The 25,104-nt window shown below is 40.6% G+C and overlaps 1 protein-coding gene across 3 annotated transcripts in view; it reads right to left on the minus strand.

Annotated features, from left to right (window-relative positions):
- Positions 1 to 25,104, minus strand: part of rnf19a (ring finger protein 19A, RBR E3 ubiquitin protein ligase) — an 85,343-nt gene that overhangs the window by 36,598 nt on the left and 23,641 nt on the right. For 2 of the 3 annotated variants that reach the window (XM_063055283.1, XM_063055274.1), the window contains exon 2: positions 2,776 to 3,521. In XM_063055283.1, coding sequence (XP_062911353.1) covers positions 2,776 to 3,362 — 587 coding nt within the window. In that variant the 5' untranslated portion in view covers positions 3,363 to 3,521. Of the gene's footprint in view, positions 1 to 2,775; positions 3,522 to 20,034; positions 20,209 to 25,104 lie in introns of all 3 variants that reach the window. The other variant, XM_063055267.1, reaches the window with a different exon arrangement.

Genomic DNA, 25,104 nt, shown 5'->3' on the forward strand with positions numbered 1-25,104 from the left:
TGTTTAAAGTGAAGAATACATCAAGCTTTATGCTAGAAACAAGAACTTTAAAAGGACAGGGATGAAAGGCTTAACTAACACTTCCTAATTTCAGCATAAAGGTTGCTAAATCACTGCATAAAAACATGGTAAATAAAGTGTGTTATATATCTGGACTTTCAAAGGGATTGTTAATGTGTTGCATAAATGTTAGAGTCAGAGTCGGTGAACAAAAACAGGTCCTTTGTCCAATCCAATCGGCGCTGAACTGTCAGTCTGCTGAGCCCCATCGACCTGCGCCTGGACCATAGTCTTCCATACCCTCCCATCCATGTACTTACCCATACTTCTGTCAAATGATGCAACTGAACCTACATCCACCACTTCCGCTGGCAGTTTCACCCTTAACCTATGACCTCTTCTTCTAATTTCACCTAACTTCAGAGGAAAAAGCATGCTTGCATTTACCCTATCTCTACCCTTCGTAATTTTGTATACCTCTATCAAATGTCCCCTCATTCTCCTTTGCTCCAGAGAATGAAGCCCTAACCTGTTCAACTTTTCTCTACAACTCAGATCCTCAAGCCTTGGCAACATCCTTGTAAATTTACTTTGTACCTTTTCAATCTTATGATATTTTTCCTGTAAATGCTGTCACCAGAACTGCACACAATACTCCAAATTAAGCCTCACCGATTCTTATATAACTTCAACACAACATCCCTATTCCTGTACTCAGTACGCTGATTTATGAAGGCCAATGTGCCAAAAGCTCTCTTTATGACCATATCTACCTGTGATGCCACTTTCAAAGAATTATGCACCTGTACTCCCAGATCCTTCTGTTCTACCACACTCCTTGGTGCCCTACCACTCACTTGTTAATCCTAACCTGGATGCCCTTATAAAATGCAACACCTCACATCTATCTGCATTAAATTCCATCTGCTATTTTTCCAGCTGATCTGGATCCCACTGCAAGCCTTGATAGCATTCCTCAATGTCAACTATGCCCCCTTAATGTAGTCACATAAAGCGTTCAGATGAAGTCCTACAGTAGGAGCAGAGAGTTGTATAAAGGACAGAAAACCAATGGACAATTTACAGGTTACCTTGGGTGAAACAATGCTGACAGTCCAGTACCAATTCATTTTTTAAAAAATGCATGTTACTGAGTTGGGTTTCACAAGATTTATGATACAGGACTAAACAATACAGTGTGAAGTGATGAGGATTGAGTCCATAAAAAAACTATGCACAAGATTAAGTCAGTGGCAAGTGGGGGAAAAATGCAAGAAACTTCACTGCATTCATTTTGGAAGGAAGAAATGGAAGGTTTCCTGCACAAGAAATGGATAATGGATCAGTGTCCAATAACAAGACACATTTCTTCTACTACAGATTGAAAATTTGTGATTCATGTATTCAAAAACTAGTTTATCCCACACTTTGTGGGCTGATTCCTAGAAAAAAGATGAGTTGGCATTGGGGAGGGTCCAGAGAAGGCTCATGAGAACCACACTCTTGGGACAACAGCTTCTGAACTCATCTCCCCAGCAAAAAAAAATGCACATTATGAAATGTCTCTGAGCCGTTTGAGATTGGCAACAAGAGTTAACAGGGTGTGCAATAAGAATGGTACTATTTTATGTTAAAGAGAGAGCAATGTAAAAATTAAAGCATACCCATGTTCAGCATCTTCAGTGTATTTCAAAGTATCTTTAATAGTAAGCAGCACAAACTAATCTGATAGATTGTACAGCAATTCAGAGCCCATTTCAACTCTCACCACCATCCCCCACTATATCTTTTGAATGCCACAAAATTCAACCCAGGCACAAATTTTATGAGAAAACATTCACTCAAAGGAATTATGAAGTCATGTGGGAAAGAACTATTTTTCATAATATTTCAATCAAATTCAAACATTCGAGTCAATAAAACTGTTACGCAAGAAATGTGTTTTTGACTAGAGTTCCAGGTTTCAAATCTTGATGCTTGTGATGTATATTAGTTTGTGGCCAAATAATTAAATTATAATAAACTAAAGGAACATGTTTAATACTAGAGCAGCAGTAGAAGATTGCAAATTGTATTTCTATTTTAATTCTTCCAGGAGAAAATGGAACATACCCTCAGTAGCCACTTTATTAGGTACACCTGTACTCCTGCTTGTTAATGCAAATATCTAATCAGCCTATCACATGGCAGAAATCCAATATACAAAAGCATGCAGACACAGTCAAAGGATTCAGTTGTTGTTCAGACTAAACATCAGAATGGGGTAGAAATGTGATCGAAGTCACTTTGAACATGAAAATGATTGGTGGTGCTAGACCAGGAGGTCTGAGTATCTCAGAAACTGCTGATATCCTGGTATTTTCATGCACACGTCTCTCAAGTTGGTGCAGTAAAAACGTCTACTGATCAGCAGTTCTGTGGGTGAAAATACCTTGTGAGGGGGGTTAGAGGAGAATGGTTATACTGGTTCAAGCTGAAAGTAACTCAAATAGCAACAGTGATGTGCAGCACAGCATCTCTGAATGCAGAACATATTAAACCTTGAAATGGATGGGCTACAGCAGCAGAGGCCACACCAGGTTCCATTCCTGTACTTAATTAAATGGGTACTTAATTTCCCCATAGAGGTTTGATAACATACTCAGAAATTTGAAAAGAACAATATTTGGAAACGTGGAAATGAAAGTTCGTGTAAATCAATTATCTCCTCTCCCTCCCCCCCCCCCCCCGCCCCCCACCACTCAGATAAACTTAAAATTAAATGTTTTTCCTTACCCACAATCAGGAGCAGGGCACCATCTGCAGTCTGGATCTGCCACCAACCAACGGCGTAGCATAAACTCCTCATATTTTTCCATCAGCAAATCATCGTTTAAAATCAATTGAATATCATGGGGATTGAATTTCTCAGTACACTCTGGGCAGCTTATATTAACCCTACTTTCCGAGATCTCAATTCGCAAGTACTGCCGCAAGCAATCTCCACATGACCTGTGGTGGCATGTCATAATGTCCGGGAATTTATCCTTAGGTTGACGCAAAAGGCACAGAGGGCATTCAAGAAAGTCTCCACTTTGTTTGTCAGTGGACATAGTCCCACTTTCAGACAAGCCACTGGTTGACAATATCGAGTTCTTGTCATTACAGATTTCGGAATGAATGCTTTCGATGCTTGCAATTCCATCAACTCCCCCATTTAAGTCCCTGGACTTTTGCTTTGACTCTCTTTTCCTTCGAAATAGAGATCCAAGTGACAGGCGACGTTTCTTTGGTGCCTTTTTAACTGAGGGTAAACTAACTGAGGATGCAGAGGACTGCAAGTCACGGTCTGAGTCTACTTGCTGATTGCGATGCAAGCTCATTTTTCCTCCACACCTCTCTCAGAGGGTCCAGTCTTGGAAACCTGCTACAAACCAGTTTTCTTCCAAGCTCCAATCTTTTACAACATTCTCATTCTTCAGACATAGCCGCCCCTCAGGAGAATAGAAGGCAGTTTTCTAGAAAAATTGTTCTAAGAATTTCTGTGAAGGAGAAGAACAGGAAACATAAAATCTTTCATACTCTGGCTTCAAATGGTATTACTCATTCTCCGCTCTGTTTATCATTGCTGTTCACTGATGACTTTTTGTTTTTTAAAAAGAATTTCTGTTAAAGTGATGCATCTTCAACACCATTACAAAGCTAATACACACCAGTTTAAAACTAACAAATATGGTAGGGGAAGTAGACAGAATCAATGTTTTAACAATGGCAAATAGTTTTCTGTTCAGAATGGCTTTAATTTAATTCATAGAATCATAAAACTGTTCTGACAGAGGCAGCAATTATCTTAGTCTATCAATTCTACATCGGCTCCTAAAAGCAATGAATTTGAGATCATATAATCTGCTTAAAGAAGCTTTGCCTAGTAGGGTGCAATGGTAGCATAATGCTATTACTATACCAGCGGTAAGATTATGGTTCAATTGCCACCACCGTCCACAAGCAGTCTGTAAATTCTCTCGTGACCACTTGGATTTCCTCTGGGTGCTCCGGTTTCCTCCAACATTCCAAAAAGACACACAGTTAGAGTTAGTGAGTTGTGGGAATGTTACACTGGTGACACCAGCACAATCCTTGCTGATTTGATTTGATGCAAATAATGCATTTCATTGTATGTTTCCATGGACCTATAACAAATAAAGCTAATCTAATCTTTTTATACATTTTTCCCTAACAGGTAGATAAGTGGCAGCTGAAACTTTATTTAGAAAATTCTGACGTGATACGCACCGGCTTTAAAGTTGTGAGGACAGTATAATGAAGTAGCACAGAGGGAACTGGGTGTATATCTGGGTAGCGTAACCTGTTTCATACATGCTCAGCCTCATTTTCCTTCTTTACCTTCCATGACTCCCATGATTAAATAAGCTTCTCTAAACATGCCCGTCTATTTTCAAAGACTGTGCTTCTCCACGCGCTTTAGGAGTACTGGGACTGGAAAGCTTTAAAATAATCCTGGGAATGAAAGGGTTAACCTATGTGGCATGTTTGATGGCTCTGGGCTCATACTTGCTGGAGTTTAGAAGAATAAGGCAGGGATCTCATTGAAACCTACAGAATATTGGAAGGCCTAGATATAGTGGATGCAGAGAGGATGTTTCCTATAGTGGGGAAGTCTCGGACCAGAGGACACAGTCTCAGAATACAAGGACATCCATTTAGAATGGAGATGAGGTGGAACTTCTTTAGCCAGAGGGTGCTGAATCAGTGGAATTCAATGCTGCAGATGGCTGCGGAGGCCAAGGTAAAAGTGGAGGGTGGTATGTTCTTGATTAGTAAGAGTGTCAAAGGTTACGGGGTGAAGGCAGGAGAATGGAGTTGAAAGTGATAATAAACCGAACATGATGGAATGGCGAAGCAGACTCCGTAGGTCAAATGTCTTAATTCTGCTCCTTGTCCTCCGGTCTTACACCACGCCACTTCATTGATACTGATTCTGACAACATGCATCAGATGTGGATACAAGCTGGATCAGCTGTCTCTGTGTGAAATTTCGCCATTCTCACATCAATGTCCTCCTGTACTCTATTTCAACACCCTCCCCATGCTCCTCACTGCCTACCATACTTCTAGGTTTTGCTGCAGCTAGAAATATTACTGTTAGTGGACAGCCAGAGACTTTCTCTCAGGGCAGAAATGGCCAATACCAGGAGTCATAATTTTAAGGTGATTAGAGGAAATTATAGGAGAGATGTCAGAGGTACAATTTTTTTTAAAGAAAACACTGAGTGGTAATGCACTTCTGTGGATGGTGGTAGAGGCAATGTCAAAGGAAGGGATAGAATGATTGAGTAGGTTAAAAGATTACTCAGGTCCTTTAGTCCTGGTAACATCCATGCAAATCTTTTCTGCACTTTATGATCAAAATTCAAGGATTGAAACCCACTGGCCATTTCATTCAGCTAATATCACACCAGTTATCCAATATGAGTCCCAGTAAATGAGTATTTCATCGCCAATAACAAAATGACTAAAATAACTATGCCCAGAACACATGCACTCCTATGTTTCAAACATTCTTTTTATTTTACTTGTGCACAAAGGACAGAATGTCCCATGCCACCCACGCTGTTCCGAAGCCAGGACAGGACAGGACAGGAAACTGATTTTTATACAGTATTGGCTTATTAGTTACGGATATCGACCATTTGGTAAACTGTATGTTTGAATTCCTTGCTTGTAAGATCAATCACCATTCACAATTGAGGTGCTAACACTCAATCGAAACTTCAGGCGGACAGCTGATGGTATTTTTAAGTTAGTAAAGCAATTGTCCCTTAATTGTTGGGTGTATTTCACATCCTTCCATTATTTCTACCCCATCTGATTCTGGCACCCTTGTTGTGTAAAGGGACGCTACATTTTAGGAAGACCTTTCTTGGAAAGTCTCACTACAGGGGCCTCACTTATCTGGCTTGAGTACACTGCCACAGTCACCCCTATGTATCTTGTCTGCCATAAGCAGAGGCACCTCCGGTGCTCTCACTTGACTACAACTGCCCCAAGCTACCCTTGCCCGAACGTTGTCTTAACTCTTGCCTTACCACAACTTCCACAAGCCCTTCACTGAGATAAATTAATCATTAAGATTTTAAAAATAGTAGCTAGTAAATTTTATTCAGAATAAAACAAGGTGTTCAGAATAATAAAAATACTTACAGTACTACTTGACAGTGGGAAAAAGAAACAGAATCTTAAAACCTCATTTCAAAATTTGGCCTTGCACTTTTACCTTCATTTGCAAAACCATAAATCTGCTTTAAATTCAACCTTCTTCCTGCTAGTCAGGTATGCTCCAAAATGCTTCTCATCATGGATCATGTGGTGAAATGATTGGCGTTCACAAGAACCAAAAGTACCTCATTTGCATAGCATAATTTATCTAGAGTTAGGTTATGCTTAATGACTCAGCTCTACGAGCAAATTGAAGTGTTTGAATCATCTGTGTTTTTTTTTCCACTCTCAAGGAGCCAGTTGATATACATTCAGTTTCACATTGCATCCAGCTGAATCAGAGTGAACTCAACAAACACATGAAATTTGTTCTATGATCCATCTAAATCAGGGGTTCCCAACCTTTTTTTTATGTCATGGACCCTTACTATTAACCAAGGGGTCTGAGGACCCCAGGCTGGGCACCACAGACCCAAGTCCTAACCCAGTACTCATTTGTTTGCTGAGTCCACAGCTCCCAGGTTAGCTGACATTTTATCACAAATCGAAGTTCACAAATCGTGCATGCAGCCTGTTACAGCCGCTCCGACTGGTTTTCTTACTTTTTACTTCTTACTTTTCTAACTTACGTTATTTGTTGTATTTTTTTTCTCACGGTAACACGTTGAAGCTGCACCCTCTCTAACATGCTGGTAGAGAGTGTTTTATTTGGGTTTTTAGCGCTGTAAATAGTTACATTCGGACACGTCTCATTAGCGTGGCAGCAGTATGGTCGCACTGTTTATTCCAGGGACCAGCTGATTGCGCTTATGCCGGCCGGTTTAGCGAACAGAGTGGCGGACACCCCAGCTGAAATCTGGAGGAAAACACAGAGGATGCAGAGGGGGAATCAAAAAGGCAAGGAAAGAGGACCGGGTCGAAACAACAGAGACTTACAGAGAAGAGGAGTTATAAGCCGTGTCTTCCCTCTTTCATTATGGGCAGTGTGAGATCGCTGGGTAATAAAATGGACGAGTTGACGGCGCTAGCCAGGCGTCAGAGAACATTTCGGGAGTGCAGTGTGATGTGTTTTACTGAAACATGGCTGCACGAGGACATACCCGACCAAAACATTTCCATGGACGGCTTCTAGACCGTTCGGGCTGACCGGAAGTGCACTGAGAGCAGTAAGCGTAAAGGAGGGGGGCTTGCTGTTCTGGTTAACAACAGATGGTGCAATCCTGGTCATATTATGATCAAGGAACGTGTTTGTAGACCGGATATTGAACTTTTTGCTGTTGGATTCCGGCCATATTCCACCAAGACGCAACACTGGGCATCATTCCTGCCTGTGGTCATCGAACTTTGCAGCTCCTCCCGTGGAGGGTCAGACACCCTGAGCCAATAGGCTGGTCCTGGACTTATTTCCAGCTGGCATAGTTTGCATATTGTTTGATGTTTGTGGTTTTGTATTGCTATATTTATGCTCTATTCTTGATTGGTGCAGCTGTAACGAAACCCAATTTCCCTCGGGATCAATAAAGTATGTCTATCTATCTATCTAATTTTACCCCAAGTGTTCAAAATACCAACATTAACACAAACATTTTTAAATTATCAACAATGAAAACAGGAGTAGGATTGTGTGGTTGTTGGTCTCCTCAGGCATTTAATTAGATGATGGGCACCTCTCATCCATTTATCACCTTTGTACATTGCCCAAAATATACAAGGCTATGAACTCGACATTGAACTCTCAATGGGTTCTGATCTTGTTCTGTCTACCTCATTCATCACGATCTTGAGGAAACGTAATCGAAAGGGTGAGGACCAGTCCAACAGTCCAGTCAGTCCTTTCAATCACAACTCATGTATTCAAACCACAACACCATAAGCATTTGTGTAATTTGCAGACTTACTAACCTACCCTTTCACTTCCTTATCCAGGTCATAAAAACATCAAAGAGCAGGGGTCTCCAAACAGATCCCTGCTGAACACCACTGGTCACCAACCTCCAGGCAGAATACACTCTGCCTACTGTCACACTTTATCTGTGTGGGCAAGCCAATTCTGAATCCATGCAGTTAGGTCTGCCTGAATCCCATGCCTCCTGACTTAATGAATGAGCCTACCATGGGAATCACTGTCAGATGCCTTATTAAAATCCATATACTCTATATTCACTGCTCCACCTTCATCAGTTTGTTTTGTCACTTCCTCAAAGAGTTCAGTGAGGCACAACCCTGCCCTTCACAAAGCAATGCTGACCATCTCTCAATAGAATATGCTTCTCCATATGCTCAAATACTATCTCCAACAATCCTCTCAAGTAGTTTGCCCACCACTGAAATAACACTCACAGGTTTAAATCCCAAGAATTTCCCATTACCTTTCTTGATCACAGGAATAATATGTGCCACCCTCCTATCTTCTGGTATTACTCTTGTGGTCGGCGAGGATACAAAGATCATAGTATTAAATTTACTCTATACATACCACTAAAAAAAAATGTTCATGCCCATAAAGACTTTTCAAAACGTCACTTAGAAGATACTGCAAAGATGTGGAAGGTCTTGTGGTCAGATGAGAGTAACGTGGAACCTTTTGGCATTAACACTGTGGTACTGTGATGTAAATGTAATACTGCGCATAGCAAGGTAACACCATCACTACTGTGAAGTATGGTGGAGGTAGTGTCATGTTATGGCAATGCTTTTCAGCAGCAGGGGCTGGAAATCCAGACAGGATGGTGGAAGAGAATGCTGCTAAACAGAGAGAGACTCCAAATAAAAATCTGTTAGCTTCCGCCAAAAAGCTTAAACTGGGGAGGAAGTCTGTTTTTCAGCAGGACAACAACCCAAAGCACACTGCCAGAGCAAACATGGAGGGGCTTCAAATGAAGGAAATTGATGTCTTTGCGCAGCCTGGAGTCCTCACCTTAACCTGATTGAACATCTCTGGCAAGACCTCAAGATTGCTGTCCACTGCTGCTCCCCAGTTAACCCGGCACAGCTTGAGCAATTTTGCAAGGAGGAATGGGCAAACCTTGCTCCATATTGTGCAAAGCTAAAAACAGACTTATCCAATAGGACTACTGGCTGTAATAGCTGCAAGCTGTGGTTCAACTAAGTACTGAGCAAATGGGGCTGAATACTTTTGAACTGCAGATATTTCAGTTTTTGAATTTTTAGTTTTCATGCTTCACAAATAAAAATTCTCAGTTAAATTGATCCCTGTTGTAATACTCATTTATGTGAACAAAGGGTTGGGGGCTGAATACTTTTACAAGGCATTGTATAAATGTTAACTTTGTCATTACTTGTCAAAAGTGGAAAACTTGCAACACCTAACTTTGTGCAATCTTCATCAGGCTGTCAATGTTGATCAACATATAGTGCTATTGCTTGGACCCAACTGTGAACACATAATTAAGATCAACACAGAGGGAATAATAGTGATGTGCTGCCTTTCAGCTGAGATGTTGAACTTTGAGAGTTGACTGATTAGATTATGATTATCCAGACTGGAATTATCTTTCTTCCTGGGAAATAATTGGGTAATTTTCCACATCATTGGGCATACTGCAGCATTATAACTCTACTGGAACAGCTTGGCTAGAGGCAGAGCCCACTCTGGAGCACAGGCCTTCTTGCTGCCTCTGAAGAATTATAGGGAACTTAAAGTATCTTTCAGCAATACCTCTAATTATCCAAAAAAGTATGTGGCCATCATTTCATTTCTCTGTTTGATCTTGTGCCAAACTGGTTGCTGTGTTTGCCTACAACCTAACAATAATTGTATTTCTAATATTATAGCAATTCATTGAATATGAAGTACTTCAGAACATCTCAAACTCCACATAAATGTCCTTTATCGGTCAGTTTTAATAGTTTTTATTCATCATAACGAGCAGGCATTCACCCATCCCATCCTTTGCACATCACTCGGGTTATCTGTAGATCCACCAGATGATGTGACTGTGAGACGAGACACTGAAGTTGGCGACATAAAAATCTTTATTCATCATAGCAGCAGACATATCCTAAAGACCCTCTCAAAAAGAGTCTCCCAAAATCAAAATGCATCACATTTCTAAACCCTTAAGATCAAGTGCAACAACAGATGACACAATACAACTCCAATAGTTACAGTGATATTATCAATATTGGGGAGAGTCTGACAATACTTCGAGATACGTATCCACAATAAGAGGCATCCCTGAATGTTCAAACACCTTTGTTGGGACAAAGTAATTTATACAGGTCTAATAGTCAATGGGGATAGAGATCTCAAGACACCCCAAATTAACATCAGCTTCCTTGAACTCCTGTTACAATGGTGTAGATAACTTAGACAACAGCTGCCAGGTTTGATACAGACTAATTAACATAAACCCATTATTTTATGTTTGGCTGATGCATATCAGAAAGTAGAATCATGGTCATTTCACTTTTCAAAACATCTCTTAGCAGCCAGCTCCCTGCAGTGGGCCACCAGCCAGTGCTCTGTTTGCAAAGCTGCCCTTTTAACTTCAAACTCATTACTGCCTGTAACTATATTAAGAACTATCAGTGGGTCTTATATGATTTAATCTGCTGTATTCATACAATTCCATAACTCCTGAATCTCTAACATCAGATTATTGTCATTTTTTTTCTTTTCCAAAAAAGCTATTTTCTGTTTCCATTGTGCAGTCAATATTCAATTCCTGCTGAAATTGTCTCCTTTAAAGTACCATCTTTTACTTCTAGCTAGGTTTCTAATGGCTAATACATGATAATTTGTGCTTTTAGCTTGCTTGATTTCTTGTTATAACATGCATTTAGGTGGCTCGTCTTGGCCTGCACTGTAATTCTCCTTTTTCTTATGGATTTTAAAAGATTGAAAACTGACAGCCATTCCTTTACAATGGATGTCAACAAGGAAAGTATGATCTTGTATTTATACGCAGTTTTTTCATGTGCTCTCAAAGTCTGGGCTACCAATTTAAATTTGCCTTGCACATAGAAAAATTACTTAAAATCCTCCACCATATTCATACAGAAATGGATGGCAAGTTAATATAAAGATATTGGTGTGCTGTAGCAGACAGTACAGTTAACTTTACTGCAAAGAATGATCAATTAATTTGTTTGGTAGGATTGATGAAAATAAAAGAACTGTATGCTCTTCTAAACACAAAAGAGCCATCTGTAAAGAACAGTTCTTCAGTTTAATACCCTGTCCACCCCCAATAAGGCTGCATAAATGTACCTTGCAAAACAAAACTGAATCTCAGAGTAACACCACTGAGCCAGGCAGTCACTTCTATCAGGAAAGAGAACCCTGAGAAAAAGTTTTGCCAGAACTTCATGGAAAATAAAGTTTATCCTGTAAAATAATATTTGTTTCAAAATACAAAAGAATGTCTCAAACTGATAGAACAGTATTGCAATTATACTTAACAGCATTCTGATCCCTTGAGGTCAGAGAACATAACTTTAAAGTTACAGTTACCTCTGATTACTTAAATCACTTAAAGAAAAATTAATCATTGCCTTTATAAACAGGTAGGCGTGTGTGGTGTACAGAGATAATTTTTTAAAATTGCAGGCTATTTCATGAAAATAGTGCAAAGTAAAATTCTTACATTTGCTAAAATCTGTAAACTAAAGACCTAAACCACTTAAAAAGATAAAGAACCCTCAGTTATTTCCAATTTTTGTTAACTTTATAAATAAAATTAGTTAGCATATTTATCTTAATAGGAATAGACCATTTGGCTCCTTATGACTTCACCGGCTTTCAAAGTCTACATTTATTATCAAAGTATGCATATGTCACCGTGTACTACTTTGAGATACATTTCTTGCAGGCATTCATTGAAAAATAAAGAAATACAATCAAATTTTAAGATACGCACATAAAGAATGGCAATTAACCAATGCGCAAAAGGAACTGTGCAAATAAATTTTTAAAAATTAAAATATGAGCTGTAAAGTTTCCTTCAAAGTGAATCCGTAAGTTGTAGAATCAGTTCAGAGTTGTGATGAGTAAAGTTATCTACACTGGTTCAGGAACCTGACGACTATATGGTAACAACTGTTCTTGAACCTGGTGGTATGGGACCCAAGGCTCCAGTACCTGCTGCTTGATGGTAGTAGGGAGAAGACAGCATGACCTGGGGTCCTTGATGGTCCATAAGCAGTCGATCTTCTACCTCAACACAATGTTTCTGAGCCAATGCCATACCTCTGATTCCATTTACATCTACCTAATGTACTAACCTCTGCCTTGAACGTATTCAGTGAATAAGCATTCAGTCACTGAGGAAAGAATTCCAAACATTCATCAGCCTGTCCTGAATACCTAACTCCTTATAATGAAGCAACACACATAAAAGTTGCTGGTGAATGCAGCAGGCCAGGCAGCATCTCTAGGAAGAGGTGCAGTCGACGTTTCAGGCCGAGACCCTTCGTCAGGACTAACTGAAGGAAGAGTGAGTAACTCCTTCAGTTAGTCCTGACGAAGGGTCTCGGCCTGAAACGTCGACTGCACCTCTTCCTAGAGATGCTGCCTGGCCTGCTGCGTTCACCAGCAACTTTTATGTGTGTTGCTTGAATTTCCAGCATCTGCAGAATTCCTGTTGTTTCCTTATAATGAAACTAAGAGCCTTAGTTTGAGACGTGACATCAGATGAGATGGACCCCACATTTCTTTTGTCAGACCCTGAAAGACTATTGTATTATTCAATGAGATCAGCTCCAAAACTTGACAGTAGAGACCAGCCTGCATAGTTGCTCCAGTCCAGGAACCAACAAGCTGACCCAGTGATAGAGGAAGTGCAGCATTCTTAGGGTGGAGGACCAGATCCATGCAGTTGTAAGATGTGAATGCACCAGAGCAATACACAGCTTGAACATCTCTATTTTTGTACTCAATTCCTTTTGCAATAAGGGACAACAAACTTATACATCAACTTCTCGTGATTTATAAAACAACAGCCAGGTTTATTGAAACACCTTTCCAACTCCCCCTTTAGACAACAAAGACCAGACAGCACTATAAAATCCTATTAAGCCCAGGTGCAAAACATAAATTCTTTCTTCTCTCAAATGACAGTCGAGCACATGCCACAATTCTAGTTCAAGTTTAAATGTGATTCGGCCTACACATGAATAAAGCCAAATGAAACAATATTCCTCCGAGGCCAAGGTGCACAACACAGTACCAACACCACACAAAGTTACGATCGCAGAAAAAATCATGCAGTCTAGAAAATATAGCCCTAGTCCCCAAGTGTCATGGCCTGTACATTGGCGCTGTATAGGCTGTTGCCCTGGAGCTGCGTTTCTGCAAGAACAAGCCTGCAGCAGTTCCTCATCATGCGATAGTGCAGCCACAGATGAATGCAATCTAGATTGTTTGCCATTGAGCAAACACTGGAGGCCAGCACTAACAGGAGGGGGCCAGCACCCAACCCAGTGCGGAATCTAACAGTGCCTCTGCTCTCTCCCACATCGCCTCCATTAAAAGTTTACAGTTAAAAGCGAACTTTGGAATAATACTCAAATTAGTTTATCATTCAATTTTGGAACATTGAATTCCTTTTTGCTTAACAATCTTCAGCACATCCAGTACTAAATCATATAAGTGTTGTAATGTCTTGTCTGTTCCTTTCACTTCCCTGCAGAACTCCTATGCAATTGAAAACTGAAACTTAGCTCATGCTGCGATTACCAGGCATTTTATTTACGTAATGCAGTTTCACAATACACAAGAGTCCAGGACAAAGAAGCAGGCAGGAAAAATCATAGCGGACACTATCCACCTAGCAAACTGACTTTTCCAAAGCTCCCCCAGAAAGCGCAAAAGGGCTATTAAAACAAAAACTTCATGCCATTTTAAGTTTGTTCTCTCCAGCAGTTAATTTGATCTACCATTCTAGTTAGCCAACCCCACCCCCTCTCTCTATTACCTCAGTCACTGCACTGTAAACACTTTAACCAGCTTTTTACAATGCTGTTTACATTGTAAATACATGATGGCATGTATTCATGCACATTTTATTCCAAACCTGTACTTTAACTAACTTTACTTTTATGTAATTATTTTACTCTTTATAATTGTTGAAAATTGTTTCTCATTGCATGTCATGCCAACATACAACAAATTGCTAATACATGTTGATTACCCGTTTCCAAAACTCCAAAATCTGAAAGTTTGTGACTCGAAGTCAGAAATGGACAATTCTACACTGCAGTGGGAAGGTTCCCAGTCGAAGCACGGGTGAATCCCTGTGCATCACAGACAGTCTTGATAAGTGACCTCACTTATGCAATGAACAGAAGTTAATATAAAATAGAAAAACACTGCTTAAAGAAAACAATCAAGATCTCAATCATGTACTGAAAGAGTGAATTCATCAGTGGAGTGAATGTATGCCACTTAACTGTATGCTGATGATGAAACAAGCAAAGATCTATCATGACAAACTGAAAATTGAAGGTAACTGAATATTCAGCAGGGTGGTTGCAGAAATTTAAGAAATGGCACAGCATTAAATTTTTTTTTAATTATAAAGATAAAACATCTGCTGATCAGAGAAATTCATTGATGAGTTTGTGAAGATCGTCACTCATGAAAATTTAACACCAGAACAACTCTACAATGCTGATTGTATTTATAACCTTACATAAAACCTAAAAGATAACAGTAAAATACAAATACAATGTACTGTAACTTTTTTCCCAAAACATGGCATCGTAGGTGGACCCTTTGTTTGTGGTTGTTCAACAGCTGATTCAGGCTTTCTCTCCATGTCGTTGTGCTGTTTTTGTTACCCTGCACTTTATATTTTCATTATATTAATGATGTAATGATTTTTACTGTCAAGTACACATGTCTGATGAACAAATGTGAGACAAAGACTGCTTACCCTTAGCACATAAATTCTGAGTCGGAAATGATGGCGATCCCAAGCTATCTCATCATACATTCCAAAATCTGTTTTGTGTGAGACAGTTCATGTAAAGCATAAACTCCCACACAGACCGGGCTGAATATCCTATTTATGTGCTGGAAATTCTGTGCATTGATGGACAGTCGTGAGCTAATAACCTTTGCTAATCTGGGTTATTTTTAAATTAAGAAACCTATTTCAAATTTTCTCTTCTATTTAAGGAGCCATATGTCAAATATACTCAAGATAGCACTTCATATGAATTTTCCCAAAAGACAGATCCAGAAAAACATAAGTAACAGAATCCTATTATCAACTATAAGTATCCATTAAGCATATTTTACTATTAACAACCATGATTCAGCCTCTCCTAAGACTCTCCAACAACCTTCCCTTCCTTTAATTACTTCTTTCCACCCAAATCCTATCAAACTTTTGGACATCTGTCCTAATACTGCTTTATCAGGCTTAGAATGAAATTTTGTTCAAATGCATTCCTGCAATGAGTTTTTTTTAAACAATGTTAATGATGCTATAAAAATTGTAATTTGAGAAAAATCACAGAACGAAAAGATACGACCAGACAAAATTGGATGCTAATCCAGAAAAAGGAGATTTGAAGAGTGGATTAAAGGCTTTAAAGCAGTTAGTTATAAGGAGGATGTTTAAAAAAAGAGGCAAAGGAGAATGAGAAGCTGTGAGGAAGTCCTATTTTAAACCATCAATTAGGTTAAAATTGCCTTTGGCAGTTTTTTTTCTAAAAGGGAAAGGTGTCTCTCAAATAGATTTACACAAACTGCACTGACGATCATATTGCATTGCACACAACACTGACGTGATTAGTGGAGGTTAGAGGACACTGGTGACCTTTTTTTTTCTCAACAATTTGCACTGCCAGATGGCAATAAGATACAGAAGTGATTAAGATAACTGTTCCTTTTTCAGTCCTTTACCTCTTCCACCTAGCCCCTCCCACCTGCCTCCTCACTGATCTCACCCATTATCTGCCAGCTTGTGTACTCCTTCCCCCCTCCCCTCCATCCACCTTACTTTCCAGTCTTGATGAAGGAGCTCAGCCCAAAACGCCAACTGTTTTTCACCTCCATAGATACAGCGTGACTGGCTGATATCCTCCAATATTTTGTGAGCGTTGTTTGTAATATCCAAACTCCATTATGGCCAACATTTTTTTTTGTTTTTATTTAATTATGTGTATAAGCAAGTTCAAAATTGGCTCAGTGTTAGGAAGAAGTTGAAGGTTGATTGTTGGAATTGAGGCCAGTGACTAATGGTGTGCCACAGGGTCTGATGTTGGCACCCTCGTTATTTGTTATGTAAGTGATCTGGATGAAAATGCTTGCTTCATCAGTAAGTTTGCAGATGACACAAAAGTAGGAGTTGTTATTGATGGGCATGGGTTTAGGATGAAAGGGGAAAAATCTGACCGGCAACTTTTTCCACACAAGGGGTGGTGAAAATATGGAGTGAGTCAGCTTACAACTAAAAGTTGACAAAACTAGACTATGACAAAATATTCTTGCTCTTAAATTGAGTGAGCCAAGGGTGACCTAAACCTATGAATCAGCATCCCTGAATGCAAATTTTTACAATTTCCTGTGCTGATTTCCCAGAATATCCATTACTGGAATTTGAACACATGGCTTACAAAATGACAAACTTTTTTTAAAAACTTAGCTTCCTGGAAACTGACTGCCCAAAAGCAGTCTGACAGGATATTGTGTTGGGTTTAAATCAGATTAACTTTGAAAATAATGTACAAGTCCTTGGATCAGCACCTTATAAACAAACAATTTAATTGCCACACTGACTTCATTTATAAATGCTGATCCTTTGTAAATTAAAGAGAAAGGAAATAAAGTAAAATTCAAAGCAACATTCTTAACCACCAAGCTCTTGAACCAGAGCGGATAACTTCATTCAACTTCACTGAACTGTTTCCACAACCTATGGATACACTTTCCAAGACTCTTTGTCTTATGCTTTTGAGATTTATTGCTGATTTGTTTTTTTTCTCTTCTATACTCCCACAGTTGTCTTTTGCACATTGACTGTTTGTCAGCCCTTTTGGGTGTAGTCTTTCATAGATTCCATGATTCTTGGAGTTACTGAGTATAAGAACATAAAAAATAGGAGCAGGAGTAGGCCATCTGGCCCATCGAGCCTGCTCCACCATATAAGATTCATCACTGATCTGGCCATGGACTCATCTCCACCTAACTGCCTTTTCCCCATAACTCTTAATTCCTCTACTACGCAAAAATCTATCCAACCTTGTCTTAAATATATTTACTGAGGTAGCCTCCACTGCTTTATTGGACAGAAAATTCCACAGATTCACCACTCTGTGAAAAGCAGTTCCTCTTCATCGGTCCTAAATCTATTCCACCAAATCCTGAGGCCATGTCCTGCAAGAAAACAAATCTCAGGGCTGTATATGGTGACATATATGTACTTTGGTAATAAATCTAATTTTGGACTTTGAACAAAATGCTGGAAGAACTCTACAGGTCAGGCATCTACGGAGAGGAATAAACAGTAAATGTTTCGGGCTGAGATTGGGTTTCAGCCTGAAACATTCACTCTTTATTCCTCTCCATAGATGCTGCCTGACCTGTTGAGTTCCTCCAGCATTTCGTATACGTTGCTCTGGATTTCCAGCATCTGCAGACTCTCAAGTCTTTATAAAATAAAATTCAACTGTACAGCAATCCCATCCATTCCCAATCTGAATCAGGTTTAATATCACTCCACATTAATGTTTTGCAGCAACAGTACATTGCAACACAGTCATAAAACCATAAATTACAATAAGTATATACACCAGATAAAATAAAAGTAGTGCAAATAGAGGAGGAAAAATACTGAGGAAGTGCTCATGGGTTCATTGTCCAATCAGATATCTGATGGCAGAGGGCAAGAAGCTCTTCCTGAAACATTGAGTGTGTGTCTTCAGGTTCCTGTATATCCTCCTTGATGGTAGCAAAGTGGCAAATTAGTGGATAAATCCCCAGGACCTATCAAGGTGCTCCCTCGGGCCCTGTGAGAGGCAAGTGCAGAAACCACAGGGGACCTAGCAGAAATATTTTTAAATCATCCTTAGCAACAAATGAGGTACCAGAGGACAGCTAATGTTGTTCCACTGTTAAAGAAAGGCTGTAAAAATAAACCAGGAAATTACCGGCAGGCGAGCCTGGCATCAGTAGTGGGGAAGTTTCTAACGTATTCTAAGGAACCAGATATACGAATATTTGGACAGACAGGGACTGAGTAGGGATTGTCAGCATGGCTATGTGCGTGCAAGTCATTGTTAACTAATCTTAGAGATTTTTGAGGAAGTTACCAGAAAAGTTGAAGGCAAGGCAATGGTTCTTGTTTAAATGGACATTAGCAAAGCACTTGACAAAGTCCCGCATGGGAGGTTAATCAGGAAGGTTCAGTCGCTCAGCATTCACGATGAGGTGGTAAAGTGGATTTGACATTGGCTTTGTTGGAAAAGCCAAAGAGTGGTAGAAGATGGTTGCTTCTGACTGAAAGCCTGCGACTGCTAGAGTGCCTCAGGAATTGGTGCTGCGTCCATTGTTGTTTGTCATCTATACCTATGATCTGGATAATAATGTGGTTACCTTGATCAGCAAATTTCCGGATGACACAAAGACTGGGGGTGCTGTGGACAGCGAAGACTAACAGAGCTTGCAGTGGGATCTGGACCAGCTGGAAAAATGGGCTGAAAATTGGCAGATTGATGCAGACAAGTTGAGATGTTGCACTTCAGTAGGATCAACCAGGGTAGGTCTTACACAGTGAACAGTAGAGCACTGAGGAGTGTGGTACAACAGCGGGATCTAGGAATACAGATCCATAATTTGTTGAACCTGGCATTGCAGGTAGATAGGATTATAAAGAAAGCTTTTAGCACATTGGCCTTCATAAATCAAAGTACTGAGTACAGGAGATGGGATGTTATGTTGAAGTTGTACAAGATATTGGTGGGGCCTAATTTGGAGTATCGTCTGTAGTTTTGGTCACCTACCTACAGGAAAGATGCAAATAAAGTTGAAAGAGTACAGAGAAAATTTACAAGGATGTTGTCGGAACTGGAGGACTCGAGTTATAAGGAAAAATTAAATAGGTTTGGACTTTATTCCTTGGAATAGAGAAAATCGAGGAGTGATTTGATAGAGGTATACAGAATTATGAAGGGTATAGATAGTGGAAAATGCTGCTTACATTTACCCTGAGGTTGAATGCAAAAGGTAATTGGTTAAGGGTGAAAGGTGAAAAGTTTAAGGGAAACAAGAGGGGAATCTTCTTCACCCAGAGGGTCGTGAGAATGTAGAATGAGTTGCCAGTGCAAGTGGTGCACATGAGCTCGATTTCAATGTTTAAATTTGGATAGATACATGGATAGTAGGTTTACAGATGGTTATGGGTCGGGTGCAGGTGGACGGAACGAAGCAGTTTAAATGGTTTGGCACATACCAGATGGGCTGAAGGGCCTGTTTCTGTGCTATGACTATTACTCTAAGAGGGCATGTCCTGGGTGGTAGAGGTCCTTCCTGATGGTTGCCACCTTCTTGAGGCATCACCTTTTGAAGATGTCCTCGATGCTGGGGGAGGCTGGTACCCATGATGCAGCTGCTGAGCCTGTGACCTTCTGCAGGTCTTTCCAATCCTGTGCAGTGGCCCCTCCATACCAGATGGTGATGCAACCAGTTAGAATGCTCCCCATGGTACATCTGTTGAAATCTGCCAGCATCCTTGGTGATGTACTCCAAATCAAATATAGCCACTGCCCTACTTTTTCCCTCAACTGCACAATATGATGGGACTAGGACAGAAAGTCAGAGATATTGATACCAAACTTGAAATTGCTCACCTCTTCCACTTCTGATCCCTCGATGAGGACTAGTGTGTGTGTTCCCTTGACTTCTCCTTCCTGAAGTCCACATTCAGTACCTTGGTTTTACTGACGATGAGTGCACGGTGTTGCTCCGACCCGACTCAACCTGATCTGTCATTCCTTTTCACCTCCTCGTCTCCATCTGAAATTCTGCCAATAGTTGTGTCATTGGCAAATTTATAGAGGGTGTGAGCTGCGCTTAGCCACACAATCATGGGTGAAAAGAGAGCAGCGCAGTGCGCTAAGCACACATCCTTGAGGTACGGCCAGTGTTGACTGTTAGTGAGGAAGAGATGTTATTTCCAGTCAGCAAAGACTATGGTCTCCCAATGAGGAAGTCAAGGATCCAGTTGCAGAGGGAAGTACAGAACCCAAGTTTTAGAGCTTTTTGATTAGATCTGAGAGCATGATTGTGTTGAACGCTGAGCTGTAGTCAGTAAACAGCAGCCTGACACAAATACTCCTATTGTACAGGTGATCCAAGGCCGAGTGTAGAGCCAGTGAGATTACATTTGCTCTATACCTATCGTGGCAATAGGCAAATTGCAGTGGATCCAGGTTCTTGTTTAGGCAAGAGTTGATTCTGGCCAGGACCAGCCTCTGAAAGCACTTCATCACAGAGGATGAGAGTGCCACTGGGCAATAATTATTGAAGCAGCTCATCTGCTCTTCTTGGGCACTGTTTATGATTGTTGCCCTTTTGAAGCAGGTTGGAACCTCCGACTACAGCAGTGAGAGATTGAAAATGTCCTTGAACACTCCCGCCAGTTGGTTGACTCAGGTTTTCAGAGCTCTACCAGGTACACCATCAGGGGTTGACGCTTTGCAAGGGTTCACCCTCTTGAAAGATGTTCTGACATTGGTGTCAAAGACAGATCACAAACATTGCGGTGACTAGTGGGGTACCGCAAGGCTCAGTGCTGGGACCCCAGTTGTTTACAATATATATTAATGACTTGGATGAGGGAATTAAATGCAGCATCTCCAAGTTTGCGGATGACACGAAGCTGGGTGGCAGTGTTAGCAGTGAGGAGGATGCTAAGAGGATGCAGGGTGACTTGGATAGGTTGGGTGAGTGGGCAAACTCATGGCAGATGCAATTTAATGTGGATAAATGTGAAGTTATCCACTTTGGTGGCAAAAATAGGAAAACAGATTATTATCTGAATGGTGGCCGATTAGGAAAAGGGGAGGTGCAACGAGACCTGGGTGTCATTATACACCAGTCATTGAAAGTGGGCATGCAGGTACAGCAGGCGGTGAAAAAGGCGAACGGTATGCTGGCATTTATAGCGAGAGGATTTGAGTACAGGAGCAGGGAGGTACTACTGCAGTTGTACAAGGCCTTGGTGAGACCACACCTGGAGTATTGTGTGCAGTTTTGGTCCCCTAATCTGAGGAAAGACATCTTTTCCATAGAGGGAGTACAAAGAAGGTTCACCAGATTGATTCCTGGGATGGCAGGTCTTTCATATGAAGAAAGACTGGATGAACTGGGCTTGTACTCGTTGGAATTTAGAAGATTGAGGGGGGATCTGATTGAAACGTATAAGATCCTAAAGGGATTGGACAGGCTAGATGCAGGAAGATTGTTCCCGATGTTGGGGAGGTCCAGAACGAGGGGTCACAGTTTGAGGATAGAGGGGAAGCCTTTTAGGACCGAGATTAGGAAAAACTTCTTCACACAGAGAGTGGTGAATCTGTGGAATTCTCTGCCACAGCAAACTGTTGAGGCCAGTTCATTAGCTATGTTTAAAAGGAAGTTAGATATGGCTCTTGTGGCTACAGGGATCAGGGGGTATGGAGGGAAGGCTGGGTTCTGAGTTGGATGATCAGCCATGATCATAATAAATGGCGGTGCAGGCTCGAAGGGCCGAATGGCCTACTCCTGCACCTATTTTCTATGTTTCTATTCGCATAAATGTAGTTTAATTTTCCCTTTCAAAGTATGGATAAAAAGCATTGAGTTCAACTGCGAGAGAAGCAACACTGCCATTCATGATATTAAGTTTTGCTTTGGAGGAAATAATGGCCTGCAGCAACTGCCAGAGCTGACGTGCATAATACATGGCTAAGCTGCAGCTGACAGTTTCAGAACTAGGACCAAGGTGCTTTCTGGGGAGGAGGGAGACAGCTACGACTACACGCATCAATACTCAGTACCTTCTACAGGAGTGCATTGGGGAGATTCCTAACATGCTGCATCACGGAGTGGTATGGGAACTGCACTGCGGCAGCCAGGAGGGCTCTACGACGGATAGCTAAAACTGTTCAACATGTCACTGATACAAGCCTACCTGCCTTCAAGGACATATATACACAGGCAGGTGCTGGAAAAAAGCCAGCAAGGTCATGAAGGACCAATCCCATCCACCCTGCTCTTGCGGACTATTTGTCCCAGTCCCATCAGGGAGGAAGCTACGCAGCATCCACACCAGGACCACCAGACTCAAAAGCAGTTACTTCCCCCAAGCCAACAGGCTGATCAACATCTCCACTCATCAACCCACCTATCCCACCATGACTATCATTTCCTGTCAGAATCACGTTATGCACAGATACCCCTCTACCTAGAATCACGTTACATACGTACAATCAGACTAAGAACACAAGTTAATCTTATGAATTCGTGTTTCTCATGTGTTCTTTTATGCTTATTGTGCATTTTGTGTGCTGCATCAGATCCGAAGTAGAAATCATTTTGGTCCCCTTTACACTTGTGTACTGACAAATACAAAGCACAATCTTGAATGTTACATCAGTGAATCAAAAGCCCATTGCACCCTCAGAATTTGAGAAGTAGCATTAAATAAGGAAGCTATTTGTTAGATTGTGGAGGGGATACTTCACGTTTCTCAATTAGAAGCTGAGTGGTTTCAAGTAGCGCCTAGCCTCCCCATTTGTGCCCACCAGAATGCCACTAAGTACATGAATGACATTCTTTGGGATTGTTTCAAACATGAGCCAGTTAATAATTCCTTCAATTCACTGTGCAATCCCCATTTCTAAAAATTCACTGCTGCATTTAGAATACTATGACAATGTTTAAATTCTTTGGGCTTGGGTTCGATTGGGATTGCATATGATTATGTCAGCTTTAAATTTTATGCCCAAGAAAACCTCTAATGCTATACAGGAGATCAAAAAAGTGATTATGCTAGCAGCTGAAGGCTTATTATTGAGACTGCAAGTGCGAGGGAGTAAGGGGCTTGCTTTGCTGATATTCTGTTGCGTGTATGTTCTTCAAACATGGTGAGCATGCTATGTTAGCACAGGCAATACCTGCAGGTTGCCCCAGCAAACCCTCAGGTTACGTTGGTTGTTAAAACAAACTACACATTTCACTGAATGTTTCCATGTACCGCACATGTAATAAATAAATGAATCTGTTCCCTGAATAAAGAACAAAAGATAAAACTGGATTAGATGGTTGCAAGCTCATTTGTCACCCAAAAAACATCCATCTACCTAGCAGAGTAAAGCACTGGACTGCCAAACCCCAAATACACACTCCAGACACTTGAAAACAAAGTTCTGGCCAATTCTAGCACAATGGTGACATTCACTACACCAAGTGCTGCCTTCACTGCCTTTTGGATCAGACATTAAATCAAGTCTGATCTGTCCTTTCACACTGTTGACATTATTCTATGGGGCAGTTTCAAAAATGAACCAGTTAATTTATCTTTTTTATTTAGAGGTACTATGCGGTAACAAGCCCTTCGAACCAACAAGCCCAAGCCAGCCAATTACACTGTAACCTACTAACCCATATGTTTTTTGAATGTGGGAGGAAACCCACAAAGTCATGGGGAGAATGTGTGAACTCCTTACAGACAGTGACAGGAATCAAACCTGGATCACTAGCGCTGTAATAGCTTCACATTACCATGCTGCCCGAGCTTATCCCTTGCAATTCACTGACCAATAACATTCCTGAAAAAAAAATTGCTGCATTTCAGCTACCACTATTATTGTTAAACACAAGAAACCTCAGGACCATCCACTGTCATGTCTCATTATTAGCATGTCCTTTCTTACAAGCAGGTCCAGTTATGCGAATTAACTCAAGTCTATGGCATTACAGCCCAAAATGGAGTTGATGACTTCTGACTGAGGGATGAGAATTGGTGGGAGATGATCATTGCTATCCATGGTTAAACATGCCTACTGTTTTACAACCAGTTTTGATTTTTTTTAAAAATCAAAAATTGAGAGACTGCAAACTTACAAAGAAAAGCATACTCCTAAAATAGATCAAATGGAACAAGTCAGTGACAACTTGCAGGACTCCTCTCAACTTCCCTCTCTGGGCTAGAACATGGTTCAAGCTACCACCAGTTCTCCAAAACTAAACCACCACAGATTTTTTTCCTCTTTTATTGACATCTCAGACAGAAATAATATTGCAAAAAGTTCCAAGAGGTGATAGAACTGTGGACCCGCTATCATTAATTTGAATGTCATCTGCTATAACTGCTCTATCAAAATAGGATACATGCACACAAACTTTAAAAAAAAAACAAATTTCCAGATTTTCAAAATAAAATGTAATCTGATCCTCCAACTGCCTGAAATTATTCTTAAAGGTCTACAAGGATACCAGAACATTTGTATTTAGATATAAGGACTTACACTGACATCACAACTTTTATATCCCTTTTACAATTCCAAAACACTATACAGGCATCCCCCGCTTTTCCAACGTTCGCTTTACAAAACCTTACTGTTACGAAAGGCCTACATTAGTACCATGTTTTCGCTAACAGAAGGTGTTTTCACTGTTACGAAGAAAGGCAGCGTGCGAAAAAAATAAGCGTGCGCCCCTAGCAGCCACTCTCCCCTGGATTCGGAACTGCATTCTCGCCAGCGTTGCTTAAACATGTGTCTTTAAGCAGCTGTTTGCAAGATGTTTTCTATGGTACCGGAAAAGCCTGAAAGAGCTCGTAAGGGTGTTACACTTAGCGTAAAACTAGACATAATTAAGCATTTTGATCGTAGTGAACGAAGTAAGGACTAAGTGAGTTTGGCTTGTGGAAGCTGACG

Source organism: Mobula hypostoma, chromosome 1 (assembly GCF_963921235.1).
Source record: "Mobula hypostoma chromosome 1, sMobHyp1.1, whole genome shotgun sequence".
In the NCBI taxonomy this organism is placed as follows: domain Eukaryota; kingdom Metazoa; phylum Chordata; class Chondrichthyes; order Myliobatiformes; family Myliobatidae; genus Mobula; species Mobula hypostoma.